Genomic DNA, 22778 nt, shown 5'->3' on the forward strand with positions numbered 1-22778 from the left:
ACCACCCTTACCTTATGAATCGAATATACACTGATTCTTAAGCTGTCCACCTCCACCCACAACCAAATATAGATAGAAACGAATAAAATGGATAAACTTAGAGAAGTATGATAAAAAGGATTATATCCATTTCAACCTGCTAACTGAAACAGAAAATCAACGCTGCCCGCGCCGAAACTGACGAAGCTGTCTCGCGTGCTGAAGCTGCAGAGGCCAAGTTGAAAGAACTGGAACACCAAATGTCTGTTAAAGAACAAGAATATGAATCCCTTTCCAGAAAACACGAAGCTTCCGAGTCTCGTTTAGAAGAAATTGAAGAAGAGATGAAAGACTTACGCATTAAGGCCGACGACGAAACTGGCCAAAAGGGTGAAGTTGAACAGCTTTCCCGAAAAATTGAGCTTTTAGAGGAGGAGCTTGAAACTAATGATAAGCTTCTTCGCGATACCACAGAGAAAATGCGCCAAACAGATGTCAAGGCTGAACATTTCGAGCGCCGCGTTCAATCATTGGAACATGAGCGTGACGACTTGGAACAAAAGCTTGAAGGCATGACTGATAAATACGCGAAGATTAAGGCCGAATTAGATGAGGTACATCAAGCATTGGAAGATCTATAGATTCCAAAGCGTAGTTCTCTGAATCACTACACGCTATTGTGTGTACAATTATGCTTTATTGTTGGCTTCGGTTGGCTCATTGGACTAATTCTGCCGATGGGTTTTTGGATCTTACATCGGCATGTCCGTCGTTAATGATCAAACGATCACATTCTTTTTGACGTACTATTCATGTACCAACAAGTTTTCAGACGAGAATTCACATTCTACACTTGTTCATTCTATCTTTTTTTTTTCAAATGTTACGTTTACCATCTATCGATTTTGAAATACAGTCGACTCTTTAACTTACAAAAACCTTATATTTTTTATAATATCCACTGTTCTTTATGAATATTATGTTTGAAGAGCATAAAGCGAAATGCATGATATAATTGTTCTAGTCGATAGCTGCCACTCTTGCCCATGTTGTAGATTAATTTTGCTTCCCAGGGAATGGCTGTTTCATATCCAGGGCTTAATTAGTTAGTAGATGTACTATCGTAGTTTTCATACATATGGGCATAAAAATTATTGTGCATTATCAAAATACGTTGTCTCATGTTAAAAATATACACAGGTTGAAAATCCTATTAGTTTCTAAGTCCTGACCAAAGTTTACTTTCTTATAATAATTCATTTATTTCTTTGAGTACTTGATTGATTAAGCCTGCTGGTGGTAACTACTAGCATAAATCATCGACATTATATGTAGTGCTACTTTGTATGCCGTGTGTTACCTGTGGTTTCTTTCGGTCGCCTTGTAATCCCTCACCTCAACCTACAATCCATCCTAGATTCCAAAAATCAGCATAAGGAACCAAATTGGCTGTTAAACGACGTAAATATTCTTATTTTTTTTGTTAACGTCGTATAATGTCATATCCGAACCCGATGAACGGAGCACCGTACGGATATGGCACGAACGGTGGCATGCAACCGAATATGACTGGCTACGGGATGCCAATTAACCAAGGTAATATGGGATTTCAACAAGGTGGCTATCCTTACCAACAAGGTTATTCGACTGGTGGTTATCCTGGAACCGGTTCAGCGTTGCCTTTTCAACAACCTGAATCTATGAATGCCATGAACACTGGCTATGGATATCCGTCACAGGCCCCATCATACACAAATCCATCAGCACCGTCTGCTTTTTCTTCTCAAATGACGGGTTACAATGGAATGATGAATACAGGTATGCCGCCTATGGGTTATGTACAACCTCAAAGGACCGGTAGTGCCCCAGTACCACCGATGGGTGGTTTTATGCAACCACAAAAGACTGGTAGTCAACCGTTTAATCCAATGAGTAACTTTGTTCAGCCTCAACAAACCGGAAGTGTTTTGCCTCAAGCAAGTGGTTTCGTACAGCCCCAAAGAACCGGTACGGCTCCTCAAGGTTTCTTTCCTCAGCAAACAGGGGGTTTTATGCAGTATCCTGGAACCAATGGCCAATCTTTTAATAATTTAATGAATGGCTATATGCAACCGCAACCTCAGAAAACTGGTGGCTTTGGTTCTTTCATACAACCCCAAAAAACAGGTACGGTCTTCCCGCAACCCACATTACAACCTCAAAGGACTGGTACATATGTAAATCAGATTGGATTCACGCAGCCTCAAGCTATGGGTATGGCTCCCCAAAGTACTGGGTTCATTCAACCCCAACCAACTGGTCCTTTTGCTTCCTTTGTACAGCCTCAACCTACGTCCATGCAAACACCAGTTGCTCCTTTAAAACCTCAAAAAACCGGTCAAATACACGTAAGTCATGCTATGGATACTAGACTTTCATTTATTACTGCTTCAGACCAAGAAAAATTTGAGAAGTTATTCCGTTCCGCAGTTGGTAATGAGGAAGCCATGTCAGCGGACATCGCTAAAGCTATTCTCGTTCGTTCAAAACTTCCTACGCCCACTCTTTCTAAAATTTGGTCTTTGTCTGACACTACTCGATCGGGACATTTAATGTTCCCCCAATTTGTTTTGGCTATGTATTTATGTAATTTGGGTCTTACTGGAAAACCTATCCCGGATAAGGTACCAGAAAATATTCTTGGTGAAGTGAATTCAATGGTTGATGCGATTTCTTTTTCTTTAGATGATAGTTCTTCTCAATATGCTCAACCAGTTTCTCAAGGAGGTGCTCAACAGATGGCAGCTCAAATGTTTAATGGTTTTCAACAAGCTGCTGGAATCCCATCACAGATTACAGGAATGTTTCCTCAACAAACTGGCATACAACCACAACTAACTGGTTTCCAACAACCAATGATGCCTCAAAGAACAGGTGGAATGCCTCCCCAGAAGACAGGTGGTATGCCTCCTATGATGCCTCAGCGAACAGGTAGTATGCCCCAATTGATGCCTCAAAGAACAGGTGGAATGCCTCCCCAGATGACAGGTGGTATGCCGCCCATGATGCCTCAAAGAACTGGTGGAATGCCTCCTCAAACGACAGGTGGCATGCCTCCTATGATGCCTCAAAGAACAGGTGGAATGCCTCCTCAAACGACAGGTGGTATGCCACCCATGATGCCTCAAAGAACTGGTGGAATGCCTCCCCAGATGACTGGTGGTATGCCCCCCATGATGCCTCAACGTACTGGCGGAATGCCTCCCCAGATGACTGGTGGTATGCCCCCCATGATGCCTCAACGTACTGGTGGAATGCCTCCCCAGATGACTGGTGGTATGCCGCCCATGATGCCTCAAAGAACTGGTGGAATGCCTCCTCAAACGACAGGTGGCATGCCTCCTATGATGCCTCAAAGAACAGGTGGAATGCCTCCTCAAACGACAGGTGGTATGCCACCCATGATGCCTCAAAGAACTGGTGGAATGCCGCCCATGATGCCTCAAAGAACTGGAGGAATGCCTCCCCAAATGACAGGTGGTATGCCCCCCATGATGCCTCAACGTACTGGCGGAATGCCTCCTCAAATGACAGGTGGTATGCCCCCAATGATGCCTCAGCGAACCGGTGGAATGCCTCCCCAGATGACTGGTGGTATGCCCCCCATGATGCCTCAACGTACTGGTGGAATGCCTCCTATGATGCCTCAGCGAACCGGAAATCTTACGGCTCAACCTACTGGTGTACCAGGGCAGTGGGGGTTCATTAATACTCCTTTAAGTAATCTTCCTGGTATTGAAGCTTTGGGTGAACAAATGATGCCAAACGCATCTGATGGTAGTTTAGTTCGCAACTTCACTGGAAAGAAAGAAATTCCTTGGGCCATCAGTAAAGAAGAGAAGCGTATATATGATCAAATCTTTGATGCTTGGGATAAAGAAAAGAAAGGTACACTTGGTGGAAATGCCGTATTGGAAATTTTTGGACAAAGCAAATTATCTCGTTCTGAGCTTGAGCATTTGTGGAATCTTTGCGATCATGGCGACAAAGGTTGCCTAGATCGTGATGAATTTTCGGTTGCTCTTCACCTGATATACAGAAAATTAAATGGTAATGCTGTCCCGTCTGAGCTACCTCCTGAATTAATTCCGCCTTCGACTAGAAATATTGAAGCTTCCGTGAATCAAGTAAAGAATCTGATTAAAAATGATACTTCAACTCGTCGACCATTTAGCAATGAAAACGTTAGCAGGTTGAAGAAAAATTCATTCTATGATAATGATAGCACCCTAAGTGATAAGGATGCAACACTTTATAGATTCAACGATTCCAATGTACCTGCCTACGTATCTAATTCAAGAAGAAGGGCTTATTCTAAAGATAAGCCCGATAGTATGCCACCTACGACCGATTCGCTTAATGGACTAAACGACGAGTCGGAGCATTTAAAGAAAAATATCCGCGAAAAAGAGATATTACTAAATGCTTTAGAAGAGAAAAAAGCTGCTCATTCTGATGTTTCTAACAACGCGTCCTTAATTGATCGTATCAAATCCGTTCATAACGAAATTAACGAAATACTTGTTAAGCAAAAATCTCCAGAAGCAGATAGCCTACGCACGCGCCTCAACGCGCTAAGTTCGAAGGTAACTCAGCTTGTTTCTGAGGTAACTACTGCTGATAACAAATTGGCTGATCTTTCCTCAAGCATCCAAACATCCAACGGGGACATTGACTTACGAGGTGTTTCTTCGGAAATGAATAATATCGAACAGCAAAGAAATACATCGGAGGCTTCACTCAAGCAGCTTAAAACATCTATTGATTCCATTGAATTGGAAACTCGTAAGCAACTGGATTCTTTAAGAAACATGGACGATGAATGGTTGAAAAACAATATGGTGGATGAGTCTGTTAAAAAAACTGTGGAAGACCTCCCACCACCCGTTGAACCGCAAGAGCGGTTCGTTCATCCAAAACCTAATGTTGTTCAACCTGAATCTGCCATGCCTTCCACTCTCGAATCCAAACCCGTAACTGAGAAAGAAGGCTCTTTCGGTGTACCCGATGTAGAAGACAGAGCTGCACGAATAAAGCTAGAAGCCCAGCGACGTATGAATGAGCGTTTAGCTGCTATGGGTATAAAGCCTCGTCAGCAAAGAAACATTAGTGGTAATTCATCGGCAAGCCCTTCAATGATTACCGTCGCAAACGAACCACCTCAGCTCAAGGAACAGTTTTCGAATCTCTCAATCAACAGTAAAAAAGAACAACCGACCCCGTCTTTTGATACTGCCCCATCGGAACAAGGAAAGTCTCAAAATGAGAATGGTAAGCAAGCTGATGAAAATACTGTAGATCATAAGCAGGCAAAGGATCCGGTTCCTGAAGCTGAAGGCGTCAAAAGAGATTCTGTTTCTTCGATATCGTCGGGATTTAATACTTCGGCAGTGAAAGAGGTTACGGCATCATCACCTGAGAGAGTGCCTTCAAGAGATGCTAAACCACCATCAGTACCATCCACTGCTCCCAGTGCTCCGTCGACTGAGCATGTAAGACAGCCGTCTTTGTCTCCTTCGAGTAATACTCCTGGAAATATATCAGAAGCCAAGAAGACTTCCTCGACACCGTCGCAGCTGCCTTCTGTACCTCCGGCACCCCCAGTGCCGTTTAATGTGCCAAGTGTTCCTCAGCCTTCTTCAACTCCGCAACAAAAGTCACCGGTTCCTAACGAATCTGTATCTCCGGTACCACCTGTGCCTTCTGATACATCAAATATTTCGCAGTCTTCTGCGACACCTCAGCAGCCGCCTTTTGCGCCTTCATCTTCAGTGACCAACCCTACACCAACTCCAACACCTCCCCCTGCACCTGCTGTGCCAGTCCCGTCTTTACCTCCTCAAGCTCAGAAGCAAGTAGATACTTCCACTATAGAATCTAACTTGGAAACCGAAGAACGACCTAATGCAAACTTTCAAGCTCCTTCTTTTGGTGCTGCTCCAGCAATTCCTGCCGTTCCTCCTCCTTCGGCGCCCCCTGCACCCCCTACCTCATCTGGATTTAATCCTTTTTCGAAGCTTCCGCCTGCTCCATCAACTCCATCAGCTCCAAAAACGAATGGTTATGATTCGGACAATTGGAGCCATGAAGATGAAGAAGATAGTGAAGACGATGCTCAATCTAGCAAGGATGCAGCAGCTTTAGCTGCGAAGTTATTTGGAGGCATGGCACCCGTTCGTCCACTTTCTACCTCTCCTGGAAAGCCAAGATCTACAAGTACAACGCCATCATTGACGACTGCCGCTCCTCCTAGTGCGCCACCTACAGCACCACCTGTACCACCATCTGCTCCTCCTAGTGCACCACCTGCAGCACCACCAGTACCACCGTCTGCTCCTTCTGGTGCACCACCTGCCGCACCACCTGTACCACCATCTGCTCCTCCTAGTGCACCACCTGCAGCACCACCAGTACCACCGTCTGCTCCTTCTAGTGAACCGCCTGCACCGGTCGCAGCTAATCCAGGCGAAAGAAGTGCTTTATTGAATCAAATTCAAGCAGGTACTAAATTGCGGAAGTCGATAACTAATGACAAAAGTAGGCCTCTTGGGGGTCGTGTGATAGATGGATCCAGCAATGATGATAAATCAGCTTGGTACGGTAATTTGTCTTAATGCTTACTTGTATCTTGTTTGATGATTATACTTTGAAGACCTTAGACGATTTTACGAATTTTGACTGTTCACACTTTATTTTATGTTTTGTTTTGTCATCAGTCAGTTAAGTTGCTAAATTAAGCTTATTATCACTATCTAAACTGATCATTACCATAGCGAATATTCAAGATATATTATGAAGCTACGAGTAAATGTAAATAAAATTCCAGTTAATATATTATAGCAAGGAATGCAATCTCATTTTTTTAACTATCACACTAAATATATCACCCAAACTTAGAGCACTGATCGAACAAGCAAATCCTTTATAGTTACACGACTTATATGGTAGCAGGATCATGAAACTCATGAAGAAACGTTCGAAAGGCAAGAGACCCATATACAATAAACAAGACCAAAAAGAAAGAGAAGTCTAATCTTCAATTGTTTCAATTTGCTCGGAAATAACCTCTTCGATAGTTTCTTGGACAACTTCTTCTTCGTCGGCAGGAAGAACAGAGTGAAGAGGCTGGCCCACGACGGCACGCTCTTCAGAAACACGAGCGGTAACTTCTTCTCTATATCTTTGCCATTCACTGATAAGGGTTCTTCTGCGAGCGGCCAACTCACGATTGGCAGTGCTTGTTTCGGCAATATCTTCTTCATCGAAGAGACGATTGTAGTCTTTAAGTTTTCTTCTAATGTTCTTCATGTCCTCCTTAGACAAGAGAGTAGGAGGACGAGGTCGCCATAAAAATTGCTTAAAGTCTGGAATCATTTCTTCACGAAGAAGGGTACCTCTAAAGTCTGAAATTCTATAACCATTCTCGAGCTTGTGGCGCCAGACGGTACTGCTTGTGGTCACATAGCGGCCACTTGGATCCCATTCAAGTTCAGTCATACCAAAGTGTTCGGTTGATCCAATTTGTTGGACATTGGCCAAAGCATCAGGTTCCTTTTTATCAGTATCGAAATCCATATCATAGAACTCTAAATCATACTGTGTAGCGGAACCGAGAGTGGCACCAATCAAAAATCTGCCATTGGGAGCGAAGAAAATTGAATTGAGAGACTTCTTATCAAAAGAAGCGATGTGACGGAACGTACTAGTAGTATTCTTTTTATGGTCAAATCCGTAGAAAGAAAGAGTAGTTTTGACATTCGTAGAACTCAAAATTTGATCATTAGCAGAAATGATAGCAAATCTGTCACTCTTGGGCTCCCAAGCAAAATTGAGTATAACATCTTTTAACTCAACAACTTCTACGGGAATGTTCTTTTCGCGAATACGGAAGATTTCCAAGTTGGAGAAAGTAGATTTTTTAGTCTTGGTATGACGATCAACTTTAACACTCAGGAAATCACCGTTGGATTGCCAATATAACTTGCAATCTGAGACATTAAAAAGGTTTTTAGTACGGATAGTTTGCTTTGAAGGGACATTCATGAGAGCAACACGAGCAGGTTGGTTTACAACTTCAGGAGTCCAATAAGCTAAGAGTTGTTCCTTGTTATCTCCACCAAGAGCATTGGAAACAGGGCACCATTCAAAATTCTGAACACCTTCAATTTTGAGAGTCTTTTTATCAACTAAAGAAAGAGAAGGAGTTTCGTAGATTGAAATCGATTGCCCAACATTAACACGTGCGAGGAAACGGTCATCAGCAGACCACTTGAAAAGAGGCCAAACCACCTTCTTTGCATCCTTATTGTCGAGTTGAGGGGGAATCTTGAAAGAACGAAGGATACGACCGGAGGCAATATCCCAAACGAAGCAATGCTTTCCTTCGTCTTCGTCAGTAAAGGGCATGTTTTCACGAGCAGGATGTCCAATAGGAGGAAGACGAACGGGCTCATATGACCAAGAAACGAGATACTTTTCGTTAGGACTAAAGTCAATAAACTTGACATATGGATGCAAAAAACGAGCACACATGTTCCATGACTCGCCACCCCAAAGTTGGATACCACGAAGATGCAAAGAAACTAAGTAAGTACCTAAAGGTGACCATTGGACGTAAGTTTCAGTCCAATTTTCACGGTTAACAATTTGCTCAGGAATGTCACTCTTGCGGTTCCAGTTGACAGAAACCTGATTGCCATAGTAACTAATAAACTGATCGCGGCCGTAATAGTCAGCGAGCCAGCTACGCAAGTGTTCTCGCTCTTTAAATTCACGTTCTTCAAAAGTGAATTCTTCTGGGGTGTTCAAAGCTTTTTCAAGCTGGCTTAACTTGCGAACAACGAAAACGTGATTCTTTAAAATTTGTTTTCCATCAAGTTCTTGTACACAGAGGTCTGCAAATTCAACGGTTTCAAAGTCTGCAAACACGATACCATTCGATACCTTCTTGCCATCTTTGTCTTCCAAAGGCATGTGCAGACCATTTTCTTTGACCTTGCCAATCTTGGCAAACAATCTACTAGTTAAGAAACGATAAAAATCCTGAACCTTGGATTCTTCTACGACAGGAACACCTTGAATCACGACCACTGTGTCGTAACCCACAGGTTTCGCAACATTTAGTTTGGCTTCCAAGTCGGAGACGTTAATTTCGTCGTCTCGAACGACGATTTGACTCTTAATCTCCTCAACAAGGCTTTCCGACATTATGGTGTTGTGCCGTTGTTTCTAGTCAAGTTTCTTCTCCCCAGTCACTAGGAGTACGAAGACTGTGGATGTATTTTACAATAAAATCTCTTTCGTTTTTCGACGAAAAGACATAATTTTTACATGAAAATAATAGAAAAAAATAATTGACTTTATTTTATGTATAAAATTGAATAAGTATATTTTCAAGTGAACTTCTATTTCGCAAACCACATTCCAGTAAAGAAGTGCTCTTTTTTATAAGAGGGTCTTTTTGAAGTAGAACTGTACGATTGATTTATATACTATTTATTTTTTATCTATAAACATTATTTGTTGAAGAGTAAGCTGCTTATACTTGAAATCGTCCAAGTTTCGTTACTTGCTTGGTTCTCCCAATTGGCCCTGTGTTTACCATTTTACATGTGGATACCTCAATTCACGAAGCTCATAGAGTATCAGGCATTAAACGTTAGATAATTTCTTAATTTTTTTTAGTTTACTTTTGACATAATTTCCTGGCTTTCGTTGATATTCTTGTCTTCCTTTCATTAGGTTTCCATCTTTATCGTTCTTATATAAGCAATATGCCGCCAAGGCCTCCTGGAGGCGGGCCTACACAAAACTCAGCATCAAATGCTCACTTAAAATTTGAAATGAATGCACCTAGAGTGCCCAATGCCACTATTCCTCGCAAGCGCCGTGCCGGCACGCAGAGTACTGCAAGTTATGCCTCGGCTTCCCCAAGCTCTTCTGCAGAGAGTGCACTCCATAGTGAGAATGAAACGAACATAAACGTAGCAGTCCGTGTTCGAGGTCGTAGTGATCGAGAAATTCGCGACAATAGTGCTCTTGCTGTTAGTACCTCAGGCGCAGTTGGTGCTGAATTAGCTATTCAGTCTGATCCGTCTTCAATGCTCGTTGCTAAGACATATGCATTTGATAAAGTTTTTGGCCCTGAAGCAGATCAGCTTATGCTTTTCGAACATGCAGTATCTCCCATCTTAACCCAAGTACTAAATGGATATAACTGCACTGTTTTTGCCTATGGTCAAACGGGAACAGGAAAAACTTACACTATGTCTGGTGATTTATCCGATTTCAACGGTATTTTGTCAGAGGGTGCTGGTTTAATTCCTCGGGCCCTTTATACTTTATTTTCTACCTTAGATAATACCGGTCAAGAGTATGCGGTAAAATGCTCATACTATGAGCTCTATAATGAAGAAATTAGGGATCTTTTGGTACCTGACGACCTCCGTAAACGAGCTCAGGTTTTTGAAGATACCTCTCGTCAAGGAAATGTTGTTGTCACAGGAATGGAGGAATTTTACATTAAGAATGCAGCGGAAGGTCTCCGTTTACTTCGTGAAGGTTCTTACCGCCGCCATGTTGCCGCTACCAAGTGTAACGATCTATCCTCACGGAGTCATTCTATTTTCACTATTACTATTTGCACAAAGGTTACCTCTTCCAGCTCTCATGAACCAGGATTCACCAATATGTCATCGAATAACAGTCCGGATGACTATATGCGTGTCAGCAAGCTTCACATGGTAGATCTTGCCGGAAGTGAAAATATTGGTAGATCTGGGGCTGGAAACAAGCGTGCTCGCGAAACCGGTATGATCAATCAATCGTTACTTACATTAGGACGTGTAATCAATGCTCTTGTCGAAAAATCCCATCACATTCCCTATCGAGAGTCAAAATTGACTAGGCTATTGCAAGATTCGCTTGGTGGAAAAACTAAAACTTCGATGATTGTAACGGTTTCCTCTACGAATAGTAATATGGAAGAGACACTTTCAACTTTGGAGTATGCGTCACGTGCCAAAAGCATTCGAAACAAACCACAAAATAATCAATTGATATTTCGTAAAGTTCTTATTAAAGACCTCGTCCTTGAAATCGAGCGCTTAAAGGCGGATTTGAATGCCACTCGTCAAAAGAACGGAGTTTACTTGGCAGAAGGTTCTTATAAAGAATTGATAGAGGGGGAGCAAAGTAAAAGTACTCTTTGTCAAGAACAGGCTCGAAAATTAGAGGTGCTGGAGCTCAATATAAAAAATGCACGTGAACAGTTACAGTTAGTTTCGAAATCAAATCAAGAACATAGAAAGGAAATAGACGGTTTACAAAGTCAGCTCGCATCTTCAAATTCTGATTTGGAGGCAACAAGGATGGAAAATGAGAAATTACGAGAACAGTTGAACTCAGAGATGGAAAAAAGAAAGGAATATGAAACCAGCGAACAAAAGATAACAACTGTTGCAAGCGATCTATCTCAGTATTATCGTGAATCAAAAGAGTATATTATTCGCCTCTATGAAAAGCTTAGTCGGACAGAAAAAACAAGTGAAGAGAACGAGACCAAATTTTTGAATCTTAAGCAAGAACTGCTTGCAATGCTTACTAGCTTTCAAGGAAATATTACGAATGGGACAAACGGCTACTTTAATTTATTAAACACTTTTAATGCTTCTATGGAGGACATTATAAATAATCACAGTGTCTTGTTAAATACTTCTGTACAACAAGTGAATGCGCATTTTATTAACTTGGAAAATTTGTTACAGGAAGCACGGTCTTCATCGAATCCTTCGACAACGCTTGATTCCTTGGTCATGGACTTGTTAGAATCCAGAAAAAATTTATTGCTTTTACTGGAAAATAGTCTACAGGAAATTAGCATGTCTTCCCAAAAATTAGGCAATGGAATATCCACTGAATTAATTGAATTACAAAAAGAGGTTAAAGACTCGTACCGAAAGGTTGTCCAGGACCTTCGTACTCTCTTTAATTCCCAGCAGAGCTTTTGCAAATCTCAGAAAGAATTAATATCGACAGCTAAGGATGAGATTACGACAATACTTCAATCTTGCACCACATCTTTAAGCGAGAACAATAGTACTGTTGAACAATTTTTAAATGAGCATAAGGTTCAGGAGGAAATAAAACAAAAAGAATTGATGAACCGAATTAATACGGTGGTTGGTCAGTTTTTGCAAGAGCAGAATCAGTTACTCTACTCCAATGTTGGGGGATTTCATTCAAAGTTAAAAAAAACGGAGTCGGAACTTGTCAATTCAAACAAGCAGTTCAAACTGCATTTTGATAAGCTGAACGATGACTCGGATGTGTTTTACAATGCTTTATTAGAAAATAAAGGAAAGTTGCAAAGTACCATCTCACAAAGTTCAGGATTATTGGATGCAAAAGGAAAAAGCATTCATTCGAATTCACGCTCTGTTTATGATGAGTGCATGACATTGGCTGAGTCACAAAAGGAGAATGTTTATTCTGAAGTTCGGACGCTGGATCGTTTGCTACAAAGTCTTCAAGCTCATTCTGATGATCATCTCCAAGAAAAGCATGAAAAGCTTTTACTTCGATTGAATGACTTAATGAAAAAGACTGCAACAGTGAGAGATTCTGTTGCAGCACCTCAGGATAATTTAAATATGCTAACAAGTCAAATCCAAGATGGAACTACGTCTCTGGCACAACATACTAACGTTTTGCTTGGTAATGAAACAGAATCTTTGGCGAACTTTGAAGCTACTTTAGAAAATACAAACTTTGACACAATTGAACCGACGGCGGAAACATTCAAACAAAAGTTTCCTGAGACACCTTCTTGGTCACGAGAATTGGCATTTGCGGATGATTTGTCAAATTTATTTATCAACAAGGCAGAGCTTCGTGAAGGAGAAAATTTTCAGCCTTCTGATTTACCAAGGAAGGAGTTGTCTTTGCATCCTGCTCAACGTGTATCGTCGAATCCATCGAAGTCTGATACCCTCAAACGAACAAATAATGCCATAAACAAGCGGTTTTCCGCACGTGGCAAACGCTGATCGAACAATAATGTTTTGTAATTTGATGATTCTTCTGCTTTTTCTCTATGTTTCTTAGTTTATGATTCTTTGGTTATATAAAATCTTTGGTAATAACCCTAATATTGAAGTTTATTTCTTATAACGCAACCAGTATTTCACCAGCCGTGATTACAAATTTTTAACGTCTCCACTTATCGCATTTACATATTCACTACACCAACAATCAACAACTAGTAGTTTTTCGCTCTTCATGAAGATGATGTTATTTTTATAGCTCTGAAACAACCAGCGTCAAACCAAAGCTAGATTTAACGCAATCTTCTAGCTTCACGCTCAGATTCAAGAAGAACCAAGATGTCATCCTCACGGACAGGTCCCTTGACGTTACGGATGATGGAACGAGAGGTGTCATCCATAAATTCAACACGGACTTGAGTAACTCCACCACTAACAACAAGTTAGTATTCACTGTTTTACCTAAATGCGCCTTTTGCAGTGTTCTTTCTCGAGTTAAAGGATAGAATGCTTAAAAACATATTCGCAAGCATCACATTCCTAATAGAGATAAACCATTTTTGAAAACTTACCGAGAGCCTGTGCGACCTAAAACTTTGATGACCTTAGCCAACTTAACAGGAACCTTAGAAGAATCCATTGTTCTCTTGAAATGTGTAGAAGTGCGTGGTGTTTAGAGAAGAATCGGTTTTGGTACCATTAGAAATTTTGGGATAGCGTGACTGCTTTTTGGGGTAGGGTCCTGCGTTCCGGGAATAAACAAGAAACGCGAGAAGCGTCAAAAAAGCAGTGCAACACCAAAAAAAAAATTCATAAAAATAACAAACCATTATGGATTTGGTCAACCACTTGGAGGATCGTTTGCTTTTTGCAGTTCCTAAAAGTAAGTCTCACTTAGTTTTAATAATAGTGAATTATCAAAGAATGAAAATTTAAAACGAGAATGGTTGATCGCGAGACAACTGACCTTATATTTAAGGATGTGATATTTTCATTAAAAAAAATTTTTTTGTAAACTATATGTTTGTTAAAATTCAAATATTAATGCATATTTTTAGAGGGGCGTCTGTACGAATCATGTGTGAACGTTTTGAAGGGAGCTGATATTAAATTCCGCCGTAACTCTCGCTTGGATATCGCTTTGGTTCAAAACTTTCCCATTGCTTTAGTTTTCCTTCCTGCTGCTGATATCCCTCGTTTCGTAGGTACTGGTCGCGTTCATCTTGGTATTACCGGTCAAGATCAAATTGCTGAGGCTCGTCTCCGTATCGGTGAAAAATTGAAGGTCGAAGAGTTGGTTGACCTTCAATTTGGTGGATGCAAACTGCAAGTTCAGGTTCCCGAAAGTGGACCAATTCAAACCGTTAAGCAATTGGCCGGTCAACGTATAGTCACTTCCTTTGAATATTTGGTGGGTGATTACTTTAAGAAGTTGGACGCACAAATGAAAAAGGATGGAGAGCTTTCTGAAGAAGCTAAAACTGAAATTAGTTTTGTTTCAGGCAGTGTTGAAGCCTCTTGCGCGTTAGGCATTGCTGAAGCTGTTGTTGACTTGGTTGAATCTGGTGAAACCATGCGTGCTTCCGGTTTGAAAGCCATCGAGAATGTCATGAGTACAAGTGCTGTCTTGGTTCGATCTACCAACTGTTCTCCTGAACTCGAACCCCTTTTGCAAACTATCATTACACGCATCCGTGGTTATGTAATCGCTCAACAATACGTTCTCGTCAACTACAATGTTGCTCGTGAGCATCTTACCGACGTTCTCAAAATTACTCCTGGTAAGCGTGCTCCCACTATCACTACCTTGGATGAACCCAACTGGGTTGCTGTTAGCAGCATGGTCTTAAAGAAGAACGTTGCTAAGGTTATGGATGAATTGTCCCAGAATCACGCTGCCGACATCCTTGTCCTCTCCATTGACAATTCTCGTCCTTAAAGTATCTTTTGTTTGCTTTTGTGAAAAGGTTATTGTAAAGGGAAAAAGACTGCAAAAAAGGTTTGATCTATATGCGTTCCTACTTTTTATATAGACATTTTTAATTACATTATTAAGTAGTAATTTTTCACCAATTCTTATATATCCTTTTAGTTTATTAGATGTTAATTATACTTAGATGCAAAAATTTTTCGTTTTGTCAAAATAATAATTTAAACTTTCTCCTCTGGCTTGGGTTTGTTTACTATATGGGTAACAATGTTTCCCGGTCGTGAAACACGAACGCGTAGGTAAAATACGAGTTGTCAACTGCATATCACTGAAGCTAGCTTTTGTGCTATAGTTGTTTTCATGCTTATTTATTGAAATATACGAACATATACTCACTAATTAATTTAATATTAAAAGACATAGCTTACCAAGGCATAAAATTGTTAAACTTACTTACTCCGTTAACTGGAATATTTATCGTTCTGAAACGCAATATGGATATTTTAAATGAGTTTCTTAACTTATTAACAAAGGGGAGGCAATTAACAAAAGCTTTACTTGAAAGAACTCTAAACGCTGTGCTTTCTCTCGACGCGAGCGAAGTACGCGAAAAGCAGACGATATCAAACATATCAAGTGCTTTTTCGGTAATTGGAGAGAAAGAGCAGTATAGTGAACCAAAAATTATCTCCTGTCTAAAGATTCTTTTGTACCTATGTTTTGTAGGGAAGCACCCTGATTTGGGTGATATTTTTATAGAAACATTTACTGGACTTGATCCTTCGCTCAAGAATTCTCTTAAAAAGACCATTGGTCCATTAACTTTGTCTTTGGGATGTCAATACTTAAACGAAACGGAATATTTTAGTGTTACAACTAACCTTGAGTTGTACGATGAAACAGAATACCAAATGATTGTTTTTGAACGCGTGGTCCTTCAAATAATGTCACTTTTTATTGCGAAATGTGAAGATAACAAATTGTACTTAATAAACAATCGGAAAGAACTGAATTTATACGCGATTGGTGAGCGTTTAACCCACCGTGATTTTGCGTGTAGGTTTCTGTGTGGACTTTTTATATCAAGATTTTCTGTCTCTGGGATAGATGAGGAAAGCAATAGACAAAATGCTATTCGTTTAAGTCTCTTTTACGCGAACGATTCCTCGAAACCTACGTTGACTATGCAGATGCTGAAGGCGGATCGAATCTTTCAGACCAGCGCTGCCAATTCAACGAAGGTTTTTTCTGGCACATTTTCAGTAAATTTAGAAACACCCACAAATGCTACTATGATTATCGAGCCTAGGGATGTTATCATTTATAGGAAAGGGTGTACTTTGTTGCAACTATCTTGGGGATCAATTAAAGATATTATGATGACAAGTGATGAAAGTTACAAATTTTGCTTCACTACAGATATTCCCCATTTAAAGGATTGTATCTTTGAATGCCAGGACAATTTATCCTTTACCGATTTGAATTCCACTCTTCAGTATGTCGGAGATTCTTTAACACCTAAACTGTTTGTTTCTCCAAAAATAGCTGTAAATGAGTCAAATAACAATTTTAAGGATACATTAACGGAAGAATCAGAGCATTTTATCCGTGATCCACTGGAGTATGATAGTACTTATGAAAAATTTGAGAATGAAGTTCTCGATAAAAGTATATGTGCTGAATCAATAGATGAAGCTTCCCAGGAGGAGGAGAATGAAAATGCGGAAGTTAAGGAAAAAAATCCTGAAAATGCTTCTGCTGGTGATAACATTTCCAATTCGGAGAATACACTGAACGAGGAGACTGCTAAAGAAACTGAAACTACTGAAACCATGAAAGAATATACTAATCAAGCAGCTTTGGAAAATGATTCTACAACGACCCCCCTAAGGAAGCGTACACGTGGCGGGAAAGCTTCTTCAAAGACAACTCGCCCTCCAAAGGTTAAAAAACCAAGGAGGGATGAAAAGTACAAAGAAGTAGATAATCCTTTAGAAGGCTCGAAAGAAGAAGAAACACCTTGTCCCAAAAATAAGAAGCAAGCCAAAGAACTCTTAAGAACGGAAGAAGGTAACAATTCTGAGCAATTGCTTTCAAATGACAAAGAAAATCAGAATTCAAATAATTTTCAAGAGAATAATGGATTGAATGACAATGTTAAAAAAGAGAAGAATACTGTAGAGCCGATGAGCAATATACATCCACCGATAGAAACGATGGAAAAAGTCAAACCGGAGCCTTCAAACCATTTACTGAATGCTTGGGATCACCCACAACAACCTGATCACAAATCGATTTGGAAGCAAATGCTGAAGGACAAATCTTGGAAAAAGGATTTGTTTACGCCTCCTCAGAATCGAAAACGACAAATTGATTTAGCAACTTTTACAAAGCAAGGTTATTCTACACTTGGAAGTACTCCATCATTACTTAATACTTGTTCAAGTCCTCCTACGGAAGCTTCGTCCTTGGGTCCATCTGTCAATCGTATGGAGGATGGAAGCAGTAGTACCCTACTTTCAGATACGACCGATCATATGAAGGAGGAGAATCTACGGTTAGTTAAACAAGAAGAAAAAGTTTCTAAGCCGTGTGGACTGGGTAAGGAACAATCGAAGAGCGTCGGGCAAGTTGATTTACCAAATGCTCACGGAGTTGAGCGCTGTGTTTCTTTAATTGGAAAGCAAATCTATTCAATTATAATAAAACGCGAGGAAAGATTAAAAGAACAATTAAATGTTTTTCACTCAAATTCTACGAATTTAGTTGAAGAGTTCCAAGAGAGACAAAAGGCTAGATATACATCGATAGAGAAGATGCTTACCTCAGTGGATAATAGTCTAATCCACCGAATCAAGAAATTGGTATACGAATGAGTATGTGAACCATGATAAGGAAAAGCTATAAACATATATCGAGGGATTGAAATATGAAAACAATGAATTCCTGTGAAATAAACTTGACAGAAAATAATGAATAATAAAAATAAAAAAATACTAACTCTTACTAATATAATTCATAACATTATACAAAGATTTATTCAATTAGCAAAACTATTAAAACACCGGTTCAATAACTAGAGAAAATACAATAACAAATTTGCGGAAAATAAAGTTGAATTAACATAAACAAAAAAAGTCGGTTAAACATAAAAACAACAAATGGCCGACTCGCACAACCTGTTGGAGATTGCGCTATAATATAAGAACACTATGTGTCCATGTATGCAAATATTCAATAACCATAGAACGAAAATAAACAGAATCGAATCGAAAGAGATATCAATATAAACCAAAGCAAGAAATTAAATTAGTTCTTAGAAATTCGTAGCTGGGCGAATAAGTCCCTTTAACCAGTTATTCTCCATTTCCAATTCGCCAATTCGAGATTCCAAAGAAATGACTTTCTCCGAAAGCTCATTTGCAGTACGTTCTAATTGCTGTTCCTTTTGCTTTTTCTTTATACGGAATCTTGCACTAGCAGCTGTATTTCTACGGCGTTTATCCTCTTCTGCGGCATTACGAATGGCTGCATCCGAAGAGTCAGTCTTGGGGCGCTTAATTGAAGGGGCAGAGACAGCGACAGGAGTTGAAGGTACTGAAGCCAATTCTTGTTCTTTATGTTGTTGAAGATCTGGCAATCGGGCAGATGTAGAGGTTCGTTTGCCAGTAGTAGCGGAGGTAATTAGTTCTTCGTTGCCAGCAGACGAGATAGGCAAATCCAAAGAGGAGTCACTAGGACGTTTATAAGGAAAAGAAGGGGGAGTAGGAATCTTTTGTTGATTTTCAGAAGCTTTAGACTCCAAGAATGGAGTGGTATTGGGTAGAGGGAACAATCCAGACGAATTTTTGCCCGGCATTTGCATTACCCTTGTAGCATTAAGCAAATCCAAATTCTCGGTTACCAAATAGGGGTTTTGATTGTCCTCTTGAGGAACTTTAGCAGAAATTTTTGGATTTTCCAAAGGTTCTTGCTTGGGAATAGTTGGTACAGGAACATTAGAGGATGTCGTAAATTGTGATGACGGAGCAGCTTGTTGAGGTTGGGTTTTATATTCGGCTGGAGCCGCTGTAAAGTTGGAATTTACATCTTGAGGCAAAGATCTGTAAAAATTATGAGGAAACAGATTGACAGGTTCAAAGTCAAAGAAATAAGGATTGCTGAACATGTTCAATTGTTCAGCCAAATCATCGTTGGAGAACTCCTCAACATGAGGGCTGTCATCTAATTCCAAATTAAGGTTGTTTATGCATTGGTTTGGTGTGAAATCCATGTTCAATTGCAACAATCACGAAGATCTTTCAAAAAAAAGGCTTCACCGATAGACCTTGGTCAATTTCACTCTAAAAAAAAAGCAGTGCCAGTCTTTTTTAACAAAAAATCAGTTGTTTCAGTACTTATTTATTGGACTTGGTTGTAAAATGCCTGTTTCTAGCAATATTCATTTAAGAATGTTGTACGCTAATAGTCGGTTTCATCGACCACACCCGCAAGATAGTTGAGATGGGCTGGTTTAACATGAAACAAAGACTTTGTACTATAAACCAGTACAGCACAGTAACGTATAGTATCGATATTTACAAATCTAGGTGGCGTAACGTATTACACAATCCTCTTATGATTTTACAACATTGCGATATCGTATTATGTTGAGTTAGTCTGATATACAGAAACGAAAAAGCAAGAATAAGACACAAAATCAATGTTGAAATATTTTATAAATGATGTAAACAACAGAAAACATTGTAAATAATAAAATACTATGGTTCTATTGTATTTAGATAGTGTGAATTAGCTGAATTCAAAGCTCCGGAATGCAAAATACTTTAGGAACTAAGACTGTGAATAGGGACCCTCTTATATAAGTTTAAATCTATTCTCATAGGAAAGAAATCCTCTGATGTAGATTTCCAAGTGTGGCCTTCAAAGTGATTAGCATGGCCGATGTATACCATAGTACTTAGTACTTTAAGCGGTAATTTCTTTGGTATTCGGATTCTCAGAAATTTGGGCTTTTGTTTTCATTCTTATACGGCTTGGATTAACTCGGAAATTAATAGAAATTTTGTAAACCTATTTTTCATTACATGTGCGTGCAACTCATTGCATACAATTTGACGCAAGTACTTTGTATCTTTGCCGACTTCGGAATCGTTCGGCTAAGGCTTTTCTTTTTTTTTATAGAAAATTTTGTATAAAAAAAGAAAAAAAATAACTACTTCTAAGTGGTGGGATGGATTATTCCAAACTTCAAACGCTGCAACATATCTGCAAAGTCAGTGGTTTATCTAGAAAAGGTCGAAAAGCAGATTTGTTACAGCGAATTCTGTCTACTCCAGTCTATCCTACGAATAATGTCATTTCTATTGACTTAGGCATTAAAAACTTTGCATACTGTCTTGCTAGTCGTACCGAAGGTGCTAAAGTGAATATTCATGAATGGGCTCGCGAAGATTTGACATCCCCGACGAATGGATTGGGTATCAAATGGATCGAAGATTACCAGCCTCAGTATTTGGCAAGGCTTGCTTTTCAAATCTATACCACTTTAACTTCCCGTTTTCGTCCCAGTATAATCCTTCTGGAGCACCAGCGTTATCGGTCAGGTATCAAAACAATTCCTGAATGGACTTTGCGAGTCAATGCAATTGAAGCTATGCTCCATTGCTTGCATGTTAACAGTCAATCTCAGGATCCTTCAGAATCAAATCCTAGTCCTTTGAGCTTACTTTCCCTTGCACCTCGAACTGTGTACTCTTATGTTTCTGCCCTGCCTGAGTTTGTTAACCTCAACAGTAATACCAAGACAAAGGCAACACGCGTTAAACTATTAAACGAAATGTTGAATCTTGGAAAGGTATCTGTATTAAATGATGATGCGTTAAAGAATTTTGAATTACCCGTAAAGTACTCAAGCAAAAAAGATGACATGACGGATGCCGCTATGATGGCAATTACATGGATTGAATGGCAGCATAAACTAAGACAACATCAGCATGAACTTCGCAGCTATCTTGAACTAAAGTCATAATAGAAGTTATTAAATTAGCCTAGTTTTGGACTGACAACCAAGGAACATGAACTGTGGGAGTTAAATTACTAACGGTTATTAATTAAAATCTTTGACTTTTCTTGAATCGACGGTCATTAACGTAAAAGACGAATTTTTCTAATATATCTTGGAAGTCAATCAATTTCTTTTAATGAATGTTTCTTTCTCGGTCAATAAAATTATAAATCATAAACGTACGTCATAACCGATATAAATAAAGCTTTGCTGTTGCAAAAGAACGCGAATCTGGCATTACAGAAAAGTTTGCACAATTTAGTTTGTAGTCGCAAATTATAATAATTAATATAAGCAATAATTTTGTTCAAGGAATGAAACGAAGGTCATGAAAACGTGAAGGAGAAATCTTTGTAGAAGGAAGAAAGTATAATAAATTTGATATGTGAGAAATTGAACGTGATATAGTCATAATACACGTAAATGTGGAACCATAAATAGCAAAGCTGAAAACAGCAATAGAATCCACCGACTTCATTCTTAAAAAATCGTGAAACTTCTGAATTTTAAACGGTGTTTTGTTCCAGAGAGCGTCGTTCGTCACGGAAATGCCTAGGTGGAACGACAGTTGAAAAAGACGTCTCTTGTTGTAATCGATGGTTGTTATAGGGACGAGAGGATTGGTCCTGTCCATCACGATTGTATTCATGTTTACGGCGGCGATCATTATAGGGACGATATTTATAATCACTATTATATCTTCCAAGACGCCCCATATCCGGTGAGCGGCTCCTAGTATCATGATAGTCTCTAATATTGCTTGGACGATAATAGTTTGGAGATCTGCGACTGTCACGGTTAGGACGGTAGCGCGAAGGTATTCGATTATTTCGATTATATGGATATTTTCTAATTCTTCCCTGCATCGTTTTTCCCTTCATAGATCCCATGTATTTCCCAGGAGTAGGAGAACGAGGACGAGACCGCCTGGCCTTTTGTACATTCAAAACGCGACCAAAAAATTCTCTTGTATTCATTCCTTCAATAGCAGCATCCGCTTGTTCCACTGTGGATAAGGAGACAAACCCAAATCCTCTGGGTTCTTTCGTGGCTGGATCTTTAAGTATGTTGGCTCGCATAACGGTACCATACTTGCTGAACATTTCGATCAAGTCTTCATCATGTATACGAGGAGAAATCCCTGTAACAAAGAGGTTCGTTCCTGAATTTTCGCATTCGCTAGAATCCCTCCAGGACGTGTCATGATTTTGAGTTTCAGGTACATTAGGATTCGCATTCATCCGGTTGTCATGAAGTGATCCTTCATCACAAGGAATATTTTCCTCAAAAAACTCATTCCTTTTGTATTCCTTATTTTCCTTTTCAACAAATGGATCATAATGAGTATCGTCAACGTTGTGATTTCGTGATACCGAACGCGTTGCATTCAAATCAGAGACAATAGCTTGTGATTCATTAGCAATGGCTTGATTAAAATCTTGGTAATTCTCAACAGACGCGTCAGCCATACTAATTTGCAGGAAAGTGAGAATAAGAAATTGATTGCGTGTGATTAAGGATTTGGACTGTGTAATTAAAGAGTCAAAGATAAGCAGTATTTATAGGAGATTATAGAATTGGACTTCTTTTCTTTCAATCTAATTAAAGGTAGTTTTATAAAGAAGTTGTTGGTGTTTGTATCGTGAATCAGAGGCCCTTTGGAGAATATACGCGGTACCGAATTTAATTTCTTGTTTTAGCGACGGGTAACGAATGATTC

General features: G+C 39.6%; 10 protein-coding genes across 10 annotated transcripts; 6 read left to right on the plus strand and 4 right to left on the minus strand.

The window, feature by feature from the left end:
• The first annotated feature begins 72 nt into the window (after positions 1-72).
• Positions 73-1269, plus strand: SOCG_04156 (tropomyosin). The gene is made up of 2 exons (XM_013164998.1): positions 73-105; positions 153-1269. The coding sequence occupies exons 1-2, from the start codon at positions 88-90 to the stop codon at positions 618-620; spliced, it is 486 nt and encodes a 161-aa protein (XP_013020452.1). The 5' UTR covers positions 73-87; the 3' UTR covers positions 621-1269.
• Positions 1270-1316: 47 nt separating this feature from the next.
• SOCG_04155 (actin cortical patch component, with EF hand and WH2 domain-containing protein) lies at positions 1317-6891 on the plus strand. Its single transcript, XM_013164997.1, has one exon. The coding sequence runs from the start codon at positions 1476-1478 to the stop codon at positions 6630-6632; it is 5157 nt and encodes a 1718-aa protein (XP_013020451.1). The 5' UTR covers positions 1317-1475; the 3' UTR covers positions 6633-6891.
• On the minus strand, positions 6786-9275 carry SOCG_04154 (translation initiation factor eIF3b). The gene has a single exon (XM_013164996.1). It carries the CDS (start codon positions 9223-9225, stop codon positions 7048-7050), a length of 2178 nt encoding a protein of 725 aa, XP_013020450.1. The 5' UTR covers positions 9226-9275; the 3' UTR covers positions 6786-7047.
• Positions 9276-9483: 208 nt separating this feature from the next.
• Positions 9484-13195, plus strand: SOCG_04153 (kinesin-like protein Cut7). The gene has a single exon (XM_013164995.1). It carries the CDS (start codon positions 9792-9794, stop codon positions 13062-13064), a length of 3273 nt encoding a protein of 1090 aa, XP_013020449.1. The 5' UTR covers positions 9484-9791; the 3' UTR covers positions 13065-13195.
• A 1-nt stretch (position 13196) lies between these two features.
• On the minus strand, positions 13197-13791 carry SOCG_04152 (40S ribosomal protein S28). Its single transcript, XM_013164994.1, has 2 exons — positions 13634-13791; positions 13197-13493 (listed from the first exon to the last, which is right to left on the minus strand). Exons 1-2 carry the CDS (start codon positions 13699-13701, stop codon positions 13355-13357), a joined length of 207 nt encoding a protein of 68 aa, XP_013020448.1. The 5' UTR covers positions 13702-13791; the 3' UTR covers positions 13197-13354.
• A 101-nt stretch (positions 13792-13892) lies between these two features.
• On the plus strand, positions 13893-15000 carry SOCG_04151 (ATP phosphoribosyltransferase; the record flags this gene model as incomplete). The annotated part of the gene is made up of 2 exons (XM_013164993.1): positions 13893-13944; positions 14120-15000. 2 exons carry the CDS (start codon positions 13893-13895, stop codon positions 14998-15000), a joined length of 933 nt encoding a protein of 310 aa, XP_013020447.1.
• Positions 15001-15309: 309 nt separating this feature from the next.
• Positions 15310-18076, plus strand: SOCG_04150 (meiotic recombination protein Rec10). Its single transcript, XM_013164992.1, has one exon. It carries the CDS (start codon positions 15486-15488, stop codon positions 17865-17867), a length of 2382 nt encoding a protein of 793 aa, XP_013020446.1. The 5' UTR covers positions 15310-15485; the 3' UTR covers positions 17868-18076.
• On the minus strand, positions 17990-19573 carry SOCG_04149 (transcription factor Zip1). The gene has a single exon (XM_013164991.1). It carries the CDS (start codon positions 19262-19264, stop codon positions 18308-18310), a length of 957 nt encoding a protein of 318 aa, XP_013020445.1. The 5' UTR covers positions 19265-19573; the 3' UTR covers positions 17990-18307.
• A 133-nt stretch (positions 19574-19706) lies between these two features.
• Positions 19707-21371, plus strand: SOCG_04148 (cruciform cutting endonuclease Cce1). Its single transcript, XM_013164990.1, has one exon. It carries the CDS (start codon positions 20225-20227, stop codon positions 21020-21022), a length of 798 nt encoding a protein of 265 aa, XP_013020444.1. The 5' UTR covers positions 19707-20224; the 3' UTR covers positions 21023-21371.
• Positions 21372-21564: 193 nt separating this feature from the next.
• SOCG_04147 (RNA-binding protein) lies at positions 21565-22527 on the minus strand (the record flags this gene model as incomplete). The annotated part of the gene is made up of 1 exon (XM_013164989.1): positions 21565-22527. The coding sequence occupies one exon, from the start codon at positions 22525-22527 to the stop codon at positions 21565-21567; it is 963 nt and encodes a 320-aa protein (XP_013020443.1).
• Between the last annotated feature and the right edge of the window lie 251 nt (positions 22528-22778).

This window comes from Schizosaccharomyces octosporus (genome assembly GCF_000150505.1).
Source record: "Schizosaccharomyces octosporus yFS286 unplaced genomic scaffold supercont6.3, whole genome shotgun sequence".
In the NCBI taxonomy this organism is placed as follows: Eukaryota; Fungi; Ascomycota; class Schizosaccharomycetes; order Schizosaccharomycetales; family Schizosaccharomycetaceae; genus Schizosaccharomyces; species Schizosaccharomyces octosporus.